General features: G+C 48.2%; 1 protein-coding gene across 1 annotated transcript; it reads left to right on the top strand.

Annotated features, from left to right (window-relative positions):
* Positions 1-315: 315 nt before the first annotated feature.
* On the top strand, positions 316-8,339 carry LOC138795151 (uncharacterized). The gene is made up of 3 exons (XM_069974134.1): positions 316-374; positions 5,181-5,302; positions 7,598-8,339. Exons 2-3 carry the CDS (start codon positions 5,187-5,189, stop codon positions 8,247-8,249), a joined length of 768 nt encoding a protein of 255 aa, XP_069830235.1. The 5' UTR covers positions 316-374; positions 5,181-5,186; the 3' UTR covers positions 8,250-8,339.
* The last annotated feature ends 3,542 nt before the right edge of the window (positions 8,340-11,881 follow it).

Raw genomic sequence — 11,881 nt, 5'->3', positions numbered from 1 at the left:
GGGAACAAAAAAAAAAGAGCAAAAAAAGTTCTTAAGGGGTTAAAATGACATTTCTAATAAAGTTTGTAAAATTTCTTTTGAGCCTGAGAAACTAGAAGGAGGATGACGAGAAATGTCCGTCATTCCTGGACAGCTGACACGAGATTCTTGTGAATCCCTTTAAATTAAAGCTAAAAGTCTCGTCTCTGGTGTGGTGGTCACTGTGGTCGCGGAGAGAGATTAAAGGTTATTTTTATCAGTCACAGGAAGTCGTCAGCCCCAGCCATGTTCTGTGGAAGAGTCCCGGACTCTATAAATCCTGCGTCCCACAGGCAGAGAGCGGAGAGCAGCAGATCCCCGGCTACAACCACATCATCATCCTCAGCAGATCTCAGGTGGAGTATGGTCCTAAGATTACTACCCATACTATCGGGAAACCTCTGTCTAAAGTGTTTTTTAAGATTTTTTTTTTTTTTTGCTCAGCACCTATAGAAGCCTAAGTGTGGTATTACGTAACGATAACGATAAACGTTCTCAAATGGCTGCTATGATCTTAATCATTCACCCTATTACACAGGACGATGATCGTTATTTACAGTCGTCCGTGCGATCATCTGTTCCTGGCTGATAGACCAGGGAAGGACCGAATGACATGTTATTACACCAAACGATGTTCGATGAAAATAGTTCCAGATTCGATCAAATTATCAATGATTTCTCGTTGGTCGTTTAATCGTTGCCTGCTATTACCCAAAACGATTATCGTTCAAATCTAAGGATATGGCCATAGCATGCTGTAATTTGGCTAAAAACATTGACAAGGACTAGCACCATCTCAGCTAATATCGTTATACTTGTAGGACTCGTCAAAATATATATTTTTTTCAAATACATTCATTTACCAAACTTATCACCTCCGGATATGCTAATCTTTACCTCCCAATCCTCTCAACCACCGCCCTGCTCTATAAGCAGTGGTCTGGCTGATGTCTATAGAGCTAATATGTAGGTATATAGAGAGATAGGGAAAGATTTATTAAAATGCACCTCAGGGGCATATTCACCCAGCACCAGCCGTATGTCCCGCCTTGATGGGCGGGGAGGAGGCGTGGCAACACGGGGAGGAGGCGTGGCCACCAACACCTCATTTATCATCATGCTCGCAAGTGTAAATCATGTCAGAAACCTACTGTACATCTGACCCTGAGCAGGTGGTAAAGCACCGGCCCCATAGTAACAGATCGCTCCCCCCTACAATGAAACCAGATTAGCCAGATCTTTCAGGCGCCAAACAGCTGGTTGGGGGAAGGTTGTCTCCATTTTGCCCTTTATTCCTTAACGTTTTCCGTGACACACTTTGTTTTCTGTCTGTAAACGACAGAAAACATAGAAGTTTATGAGGGCGAGTGTCTGTAACAGTTTTACTACCAACAAACTACTAAGATAAGGGCTGCACCAGGTTAGAAAGGGGGTTTCCAGGCAGGGAAGGTTTGTTTGATGTATGGTGTGAGCTTTGGTGTAAATAACTAAGAAGCATCAACAAACACCCCCCCTGTCCTTACTTTAAAGGGGTATTCTGATGAAATTATTATTTTTTTTCTTTCATATCAACTGATATCAGAAATGTATAGAATAGATTTGTAAATGGCTTGTATTAAAATTAGAGCTGCTGTGTGTCCTGCAGGACATAGTGTATTTTCTCTTGCCATACCTGCAGGGCCACTAGGCACCCGCAGGACACATTTTTTGTTAAAATTTTTATTTATTTATCTATTTTGTTAACCCCCTCGGGGTGCAGCTTTTTGGCCAGGGTGAGCTTCCAGCACACATTCAGGCCGGAAGCTCACAGTGCAGCCCCGCGGTGCCCGAACTTCTCCCCTGCTCGGCGCCGATGACATCACATCATGTGCGCTGCCAAGAAGGGGAGAAGTTGGGGCACCGTGGGGCTGCACTGTGAGCTTCCGTCCTGTGTGACATGCTGAATGTGCCGGAAGCTCACCCTGGCCCGGCATTAGGGGGAACTTCCCAGCCTGCCTCTGTCTTGTACCCGGCTGTTCCCTATGCCACCCAGCTGTTCTGGCTGTTCCTCCTGCCGCCCGCCTGCTCCCTCTGCCCCTCGATCGCTCCCCCTGCTTCTCCATCTGCCCCCCCATCTGCTCCCCCTGCCACCCCCAGCTTCTCCCTCTGCTCCCAACTGCTCCCCCTGCCCCCAGCTTCTCCCCCTGCTCCCCCTGTCCCCAGCTTCTCCCCCTGCCACCCCAAGCTTCTCTCCCTGCCCACCCATCTTCTCCCCCTGCCCTCCCATCTTCTCTCCCTGCCAACTCAGCTTCTCCTCCTGCCCCCAAGCTTCTCCCCTTGCCACCCCCAGCTGCTCCCCATCTTCTTCTCCTGCCCACCCATCTTCTCCCCCTGCCAACCCATCTTCTCCCCTTGCCCTCAAGCTTCTCCCCCTGCCACCCCCAGCTTCTCCCCAACTGCTCCCCCTGCCCCTAGCTTTTCCCCCTTCCACCCCAGCTGTTCTCCAACTGCTCCCCCTGCCACCCCCAGCTGCTCCCCAACTGCTCCCCCTGCCCCTAGCTTTTCCCCCTTCCACCCCAGCTGCTCCCCAACTGCTTCCCCTGCCCCTAGCTTCTCCCCCTGCCACCCCCAGCTTCTCCCCTGCCCACGCTTCTTCTACCCTTGCAACCCCCAGCTTCTCCCCCAGCCCCCAGCTTCTCCTCCTGCCACCCCCAGGTTCTCCTCCTGCCACCCCCAGCTTCTCCCCCTGTCCACCCATCTTCTCCTCTGCCCCCAAGCTTCCCCTGCCACCACCAGCTGCTCCCCAACTGCTCCCCCTGCCCTCAGCTTTTTCTCCTGCCACCCCCAGCTGCTTCCCTGCTTCCTCAGCTCCCCCCCCCCCCCCCAGCTTCTCCCCTGGCCCCTGCCACCCCTAGCTGCTCCCCCTCCCCCTGTCGCCCCCGTCCCCCAGATTTTCCCCCTGTCCCCCAGCTGCTGCTCCCCCTCCCTCTGTCACCCCAGCTGCTCCCGCTGTCCCCCAGCTTCTCCCCCTCCCCTTGTCGCCCCAGCTGCTCCACCTTTCGCCCCAGCTCCTCCCCCTGCCACCCTCAGCTGCTCCCCGTCACCCCAGCTACTCCCCCTGCCACCCCAGCTGCCTCCCTTCCCCAGTCACCCCCAGCTGCTCCCTCTGTCACCCCCAGCTACCCTCCTGCCCCAGTCACTCCCAGCTGCCCGCCTGCAGATGAGTTGTGGTTGGAGAAGTCTTCATGGTGGCTGCGCCAGATGGAGAAGATAACGGTAATTCGAGAAGATGTCACCTGTGAGTCATTAGTAACTGCACTGTAATCATTTCTATAGTGTGCAGAGCCTGTGTACCATTGGTGTCTAAATGGGTCAGTGTATGGTTTGCGGTAGTGTACTGACACAGCCCCGCGGTCACTACAGTACACTAGCGCAAACTTTTAAACTAGGACCCAACTACAACAGCTGCAGGCACTACAACTCCCAGCATATCCTGAGGGCTGCAGACTGTCAGTAAATGCTGGGAGTTGTAGTGCCTGCAGCTGTTGTAGTTGGGTCCTATACACTGGATGCTTTGTGGCATATAAGAATACATAGATCTGTGGGGGCTCAGTGCAGGGAAGTGACCCCAGAACATCACTAATAGGGGATAGAACAAAAACCATCTCCCCCTATATCTTATTAGTGATGTTCTGGGGTCACGTCCCTGCACTGAGCCCCCACAGATCTATGTATTCTTATATGCCACAAAGCATCCAGTGTATAGGACCCAACTACAACAGCTGCAGGCACTACAACTCCCAGCATGTACTGACAGTCTGAAGCCCTCAAGATATGCTGGGAGTTGTAGTACAGTAGTACAATCCTCTGATAGCTGCCGCTGTAGACAGATGTATTGCTGAACCTTCAGGGCTGATGTCACCCACAGATTGCAGCCACCAGGAGACTCTGCACACAGTGATTTATTACAGGGTTGTCCTCTCAGAGACTACAACTCCCAGCATACCCTGAGAGCTGTATAAATGGAGGGTATTCTGAGAGTTTTAGTTCGACTGAAAATGTTGTTCACAAAGTATTTGTCACAGATACAGATGAATCCAGGAAAGTACGGGGTCAGCCTGTCGTGTCTCACTGGTTCTATATTTGGGGGCCACAAGGATCATTTCCTCTGGTGGGCCCCAGGTACCCCAGTCCGACACTGCACAGAAGCGGTCCCCGAACTAAGACGTCTCCAGCCTCCTTCCTTCCTTCATCCCATCTGATGAGAAGAGCGGGCATCAAGCAGAGCGTGCCTGCCATCTGTGCCAGGGTATACACCATGCATGTTACCTGCCAGTGCCGGGGGGGGGGGGTTGCCTCAACATGCAAAGTGCATAGGGCAGCGTGAACTCTAAGTGCAGGCCTTTATACTTGCATTCACTTACCCAATCACAGGGGGAGTTTTAGGTTGACAGATGTTTTGCACAGATCTCTGTACCCCAAAAAGTGGCCAAATAATACAATGATACATCCTAGAGGTTATGGCGCCCTACAGGACACGAGCTATTAAACCATGAACACTGAAAGTTTAATACACCAAGAAAGATACAACCTAGTGTGGTATTATGGGTACATGATCGGGGTGCAAAGACCATCTAGGCCAGGGGTGTTTTTACACCCATATAGATGGCCATGTCCAACCATTCCCACACTCACTTACCCATACTCACTATATCTTCACTCACTTACGCATACTCACCTATCCCTTCACTCCCTCACCCATACTCACCTATCCCTTAACTCCCTTACCCATACTCACCCATCCCTTCACTAACTCACCCATACTCACCTATTCCTTCACTTTCCATGCCAACACCATCTAAAGCTCTCAATCACTGGCCCAGAGTTCCAGGAACTTGTGATCATCCACATATCCAGACACCAGACACTCACCCCTACAGACTACACACCAGACACTCACCCCTACAGACTACACACCAGACACTCACCCCTACAGACTACACACCAGACACTCACCCCTACAGACTACACACGTATCTACTCATCCTCACTCACAGCCACTTAATGGCAAATACTGTAATGTCTGTAACAATGGAAAACCTATACAGATAGATGGGGGACAGGTCACCAATAATATAGAAAAAAAACTAAAACTTGTAATTTTATTATTTGTGTGATTCCAGGTAAATATGGGGCCCATCACCCTAACATTGCTCTGTGTGTGCAGCTGCCTGGTGACAGGGACCGCATTAGGGATAAAAGATTTGAAAACAGCAACAAGATACATTGAGGAACGCATCTTTAGGTAAGAACTGTTCCTGAAATTTGTCACCATGTAATGTGTTAGAGACCGATAGATAGGAGTGTGGTGTCCCACCACGGGTATTGCTATTGGTTACACCCGTAACCAGTCGTAAAAGCCTGTACTTTTCAGAGTAAGTGGTAATGTAGTAGTGCCAGAGTTTTGCCACTAGATGTCGTTGCTATCAGTATGTATACCTAGATATTGCATGGCTGTAGTACCCAAAGGGTTATTGTTTTGTTTGTGTACCACATGGATCTGCACACCAATGAGAGTTCTTTCTCCTCTTCACCTATCATCTCTCTCTTTACTTCTTCTTTTGCACTTCTCGCCCACTCACAGCGCACCTGGAAGGGGCTGTAGGAGGAAAGTCACAAGGGTAGAAGAAGTGTGAAGTTTTTTGCCTTTGGATTCTGTGGAGGAAGGACGCAAGCTAGAACGCTCTCTACAGCAGTCCAGTTGAGCCCTGCCTCCTGCCAGGTCCCCAGTCTAGGTTGTGCAGTCTAGACGTAGACCAGAGCACATGTAGCTCCACACAGTTTCTTCTCAAGTAACCTCATGCAACACTTTGCAGTGTTAAGCTTCCACTAGAGAGGACAAGTCAGGGATCATCCTAACCCACGTCGTGGACAAGGAGAGACACAGTGCAGGACAGTATCCACAAAGAAGAAAGGAACTGATCGGGATAGAGCAAAGTTACTAGAAGCCTATGAACTCTACCTCACAGCACGGGTGTCAGCAGGGAAACCTCAGCATTCCGCTCATCCCAGGTAACAAGGTCTGGGGCTTGTGTCACCCTCTAGGACTGGTCACTTGACACTGGGGGGCAATAGGTGGTGCAAAGACTAAAGAGCCAAAACACAGGCACAAGTATTCTCTTTACTCTCAAGTATTCTTCTATTTCTACCTTCGAAGTTTCAGCAGAGCACAGTACTACTTTGGTTGGGACTCTCTTGACATTCTCCTCTCTACTCTTCTGATCTACTATTTCACCTTTCATCACACAACTCAGTCAGCTCAACTGTACCACTCCTTCTACTCTCAGTGCAGATCTGGACTGTAAAGTAACTTATCAAGTGTAAAGTATTGTATGAAGGCAAAGCTGTATTATCTGCTGCCTACCTAAAGTGTCTTCAGAGTAAACAAGATTATATTTATGATATAGAGACTCTGTGATTCCTTGTCCAGCACCGACACAGCACACACGTCTTCCCTGGGTCATCTTCCCTTTCTGTGGGTGGAAGTACCAATAGTCCGGGTGGGTCACTACTCGACTCCGGACCACCGTGATAAGTACCCAAATAACTATCCCCAAATAGCCCAGCAGGTCACTGTCCACAGGGGAACAAGGTATAGCCGGCCCATTAAACTAAAAGCAGGTGTGCCACCATACCTGTGTGCCCAACCGGCACTGGCGTCACAACACTATACCATCAGGCAAGGCTATATCTCGGCCAACCACCACAGGACTGGCATCACGCTTTACCCTCTGGCAAGTGACCGGACGTACCTCCACACCGGCAGTGAACACCACAGGAGATAGATGGTCACTATGGTTGTGGGCTGCTCCAGTGTAGCACGCTGTCCGCTCTCCGGCACCTTCATGACTGACCTTCACCTCTCACATCACTGGGTGCTCTGCAGTTTCCACATCATTCACAATGGCGCCATACATCCTCTCACCATTACAGATAAGTCAACTTTTGAAATATTTTACACTCCACCATGTCACAGAACAGCCACTGTCTTACAAAGTGTGAACGTTGTCTTACTGTGATTTGCACAACTGCAGTAAAATAGCACCATTTTTACAGCAATATTTGAAAAATCCACAAAAAAAAATTAACCATAAATGTCAAATGTGAACACAGCTTGAGGGGAGGCGAATAACTACAAAATATCCAGATGACGTAGGAATGAGTAAGGAGGGGAGTGAGCTAAGAGGGGATGATGTCATTCTGTAGGTCACAGGAAGTCACCTGACCCAGGACCCACCACTTCTCCTGACACATTAAACACTGTGATTTTCTATGGGTCAGAAGGTGATCACATGACCCAGTTATAAAGAAAACATATGGAAGCAGCTGAGCTGGGATGAATCAGATGGTGCTGTAGGACTAGTAATGGGGATTGTGCATGATTTGGCCAAAATAAAATATAATAAAAACTGGAGTCTACTTTAACTATGTGGGTGTTACCATGTTCTGGATGAAGAAAGTTGAGTAAAGAATAAGTAATATTACTTTATGGAGCCAGAAGAATATTATGATGATGGTATTTTCTCCTCTTCTGTTACAGCCGCCATAATAATCAATACGCTTATTTTGTCAAGTTCACCCCGGATGAATGTGACAATGGCTTACAAGAGGAAGACGTACGTGCTGCCCTGGGAGACACAACACGTAATGAAGTGATCTTAAGCCTATGTAGAATCTATAAGGGGACACGAATGGTGGCTGCTGCACCCCTACAAGGCATCGAAATCAATGGTAAAATTGGTAATGTACATTCAGAGTATCGATTGTTGGACGGTGGCGACAATTCCCCTATAGGCAGCCTCCTGCGCTCTCCTCCCAGAGCCGGGTGTGTTCTCTTCTTCTCTCTGAACTCGCCATGTGTGGAGACCTGTACCAGGCCTGGCGGGCGGTATAATATCATAAAGATGCTCGACAATACTCAAGGTCTTCCCACAGACATCAGTAACAGAGCCTTCATCTTCAGGAACGTCTTTCACCACGATATGGGAAAAGATATAAGCACTTGGGCAACTCTTAACCACGTCTTCCCTTTGTTTCGCTGCAACAATAATCAATGCACCAAATGTTTTCCCAACAACGTTGGCGACAATACGTATTATGACAACAACAATAACCTAGAAGACAATAAGTATCATATGGAAGGTTTCGGCTGTAACAATACCATTGGCAGCATTAGATGCCTCGGTAATTAAATCCTGCGATCACGTATCGCCATTACCGACTTGCATTTCAACTTACATAAAAAAATAAAAAAACCGTGATGGAATAACTTAAGCGCTTTATACTCTATGTCGCCATTTAATAAAGGCTGTAACCGTATCAGGTGTGGACGACATTTGTGGCTTTTTAGATATCTATTCATGACGTTTGAAGCTGACGCTGGATGTTGGTGGAAGAATTGTGTAAGAAGAGGCACGGACGCTCATCCCAAGTACAGATCCCTGATCAGACCCCACATGGTGTATTGTATACTGTACTGGACCCCTATAAATGAGGAGGACATGGCTGACCTGGAGGGGGGGCAGAGAAAACCATAGGGATAAGGGGCCTATTACAGATCGGCGCTCACTTACCGAGCCTTTACACGGCTCAATAATCATGTGGCAGGGCTGCACAGACATTGTTAGAGATGTCCATGAAGCCCTTGCTTTGGTGTAAAATAAAGAGACATACTTACCAGTCCAGGCTTGCTCAGTGTACTCCTGCCTGTTCCCTGCTCACAGCAGCTGCTCAGCCATTGTCACATTGTCACGGCCTGTGATTTGCTTAGCAGCCTGGCACTTCGGAGACGGGTTCTGAAGTGCGGTAGAAAGCTACAGTGAGTTGGGAAGAGACAGTGGGAAACAGGGGGAGCCTGGACAGGTAAGTATAATCTTTATTTTTTTTTTCTTTACCTCACATGAAGCATTGCCCTTGCATTAATAGTACATGTGGCAATGCCGATGCCCAAAGATCAGCCAAACTTTATTTCAAGGAACTATTTACGTGAATCAGCTTTATTCAGCAGTTGGTGGATATTACTGGGAGGCTTCCTGTAATTAACAGCATTGGGAATGGTGGACATTACTGGGAGGATTCCTGTAATATATAGCACCGGGGTTGGTGGACATTACTGGAAGGATTCCTGTAATATATAGCACCGGGGTTGGTGGACATTACTGGGAGGATTCCTGTAATATATAGCACCGGGGTTGGTGGACATTACTGGGAGGCTTCCTGTAATATATAGCACCGGGGTTGGTGGACATTACTGGGAGGCTTCCTGTAATATATAGCACCGGGGTTGGTGGACATTACTGGGAGGCTTCCTGTAATTAACAGCATTGGGAATGGTGGACATTACTGGGAGGATTCCTGTAATATATAGCACCGGGGTTGGTGGACATTACTGGGAGGATTCCTGTAATATATAGCACCGGGGTTGGTGGACATTACTGGGAGGCTATCTGTAATTAACAGCATTGGGAATGGTGGACATTACTGGGAGGCTTGCTGTAATATATAGCACTGAGGTTGGTGGACATTACTGGGAGGCTATCTGTAACAAACAGCACTGAGGTTGGTGGACATTACTGGGAGGCTTGCTGTAATATATAGCACTGAGGTTGGTGGACATTACTGGGAGGCTTGCTGTAATATATAGCACTGAGGTTGGTGGACATTACTGGGAGGCTATCTGTAACAAACAGCACTGAGGTTGGTGGACATTACTAGGAGGCTATCTGTAACAAACAGCACTGGGGTTGGTGGACATTACTAGGAGGCTTGCTGTAATACATAGCACTGGGGTTGGTGGACATTACTAGGAGGCTTCCTGTAATAAAAAGCACTGGGGTTGGTCGACATGACTGGAGGGGGGGGGGGGGAGATTGTTGCTTTTTTCAGGTGGAGAGATAATTTGTACGTGATCAGGAGTTACGATCAGTTCCTCGGAAGCTGCCGCCATCGCCCTCCTCCTCCTCCAGAGTAAATAGTGGGGCATTGTTCTGCCAGACGACTCCCAGAGGCTCAGGGAACAATGAACAAGAACAAAGAAGAAAGAAATGAAGGACTATTCTTCATCTTGTTCATAGCTTTGCTGAAGGTACACGGTGACCGGACATGGAGTAACAAGGTGATGGCTGATGGTGCCGCCTGGCTCCGCTCATATACAGTGATATACAGCGGACTTCTGTCTTGATAATACAGGATCTGTGCTGAGAGCTTATAGAGTAGTGCAGCCATGCTGACTGGATTACATGCTGAGAGGTAGAAGAGGTTCAGAGATGTGGAGAGGAGGATGTCGAGAGAGTCCCAACCCAATGTAGTACTGTGCTCTTCCGGAACTTAAGAAGTAGAATAAGTAAAATACTTGAGAGTAGATAGAATACTTGTGCCCGTGTTTTGACTCCTTGGTCTATGCACCACCTATTTCCCCTCAGTGTGGAGCGACCCGTTCTAGAGGGTGATACAAGCACCAGACTTTGTTACCTGGGTTGAGCAGAGCAGTCAGAGTTCTCTAATTACACCACGCTGCGATATAGAGCACGTAGGCTTCTAGCAACTTTGCTCTATCCGGATGAGTTCCTCTTTCTTCAAGATTCTGTACTGCACCTTTAGAATTCACGGCATGGGCTGGTATGATCCCTGACTTGTCCTCTTTGAGAGTACTTAGCTATGCATAGTGCGTGTAAGTGCCGCTTTCAAGAAGAAATTGTTCTTGCTTCCCATGTGCGTCTGTTTTGTACTACACCTCAGACTACACTGGATACTGACTTTGGACTGGTTTTTCTGTCCCTGACAGGGGATCTGGCATAAGCCAGGGCCCAGCTTGACTATACCCAGGACTGTTCTGGCTTGCGTCCTCTCACTACAGGAACCAGACTAAGACTCACTAAGTGTGGCATTTTCTTTCCCCATGTGACAACTTCCTGCAGCATATGTAATGTGCTGTGAGTGGGTGAGAAGACAGTGCAAGACAAAAAAAAGGAGATAGGTAGAGAAGAGAAAGAGCTCTCATTGGTGCACAAATCACAGACACAATAACCCTTTAGTTACCTACAGCTGTGCAATACTTAAGCATACAATATACATACTAGCGACATCTAGTGGTTAAACTTAGGTACTACTTCATCACCACTACTACTTTGAAGTACAGGCTTTTGTAAGGGGTGTAAAGACAAGTAACACCTGTGGTGGGACACTACAAAGCAATTGAAGAAAAAGTGTTTGTGGTCACATCTGCAGGGGCCAGAGCATCAACACCACCAGAAAAAGTTATCAGGCTGAATCTACTAACTGCATCAGCTGCTTCCACAGAGGTCTGCACTGTCTCCTAAGTGCAACCCCAAGTCCAACTCCTGTAACAACCACTGCATCAGCCAGGTGGGAGACCTGCAATTGCTGTGAAAGAAGTGGGACCAGACGACTGCTGCTGGTGCAAGCTAGAAAGAAGACGTCAACTGCACCTCCAGCTTTTAAGAAAGAGTACAGAGTGTCCCTGACACTCTAACAAAGATGGACACTCTGCTGAGTAAAAGTTAAGCCACGTTGGCTCCCCAACTTTTGTGTGTCCCCAGTTAGCAACACCCCTGTTAAGCTGTCGTGCCCAGCCTAGCTGGGTTCCCATTTCCCTTACATCCCCTTTTCCTATGAGGAACAAGCCTCACTACTACTTGTGTTGCCACACAAAAAGGACTGGCGCATCATAGCACCACTCAGGGTGTAAAGGGACTGATGCATCCAGAGTTCCAGTTGTTTGCCAGTTGTTGCATTATGGACGATCTCACCATTGCCTACTACAAAAGTTCTTGTGCACTTTTATATGTATATTTTATTATTATAA

This window comes from Dendropsophus ebraccatus, chromosome 6, assembly GCF_027789765.1.
Source record: "Dendropsophus ebraccatus isolate aDenEbr1 chromosome 6, aDenEbr1.pat, whole genome shotgun sequence".
Taxonomy (NCBI): domain Eukaryota; kingdom Metazoa; phylum Chordata; class Amphibia; order Anura; family Hylidae; genus Dendropsophus; species Dendropsophus ebraccatus.
The sequence above is the reverse complement of the archived record's forward strand: the minus strand, read 5'-3'. Positions and strand labels throughout refer to the sequence as shown.

Coding starts and splice junctions, on each gene's coding strand:
- LOC138795151 (XM_069974134.1), top strand. CDS start 5,187: ATGGGGCCCATCACCCTAACATTGCTCTGTGTGTGCAGCTGCCTGGTG. Junction 5,303..7,597: donor ATTGAGGAACGCATCTTTAG/GTAAGAACTGTT, acceptor CTTCTGTTACAG/CCGCCATAATAATCAATACG.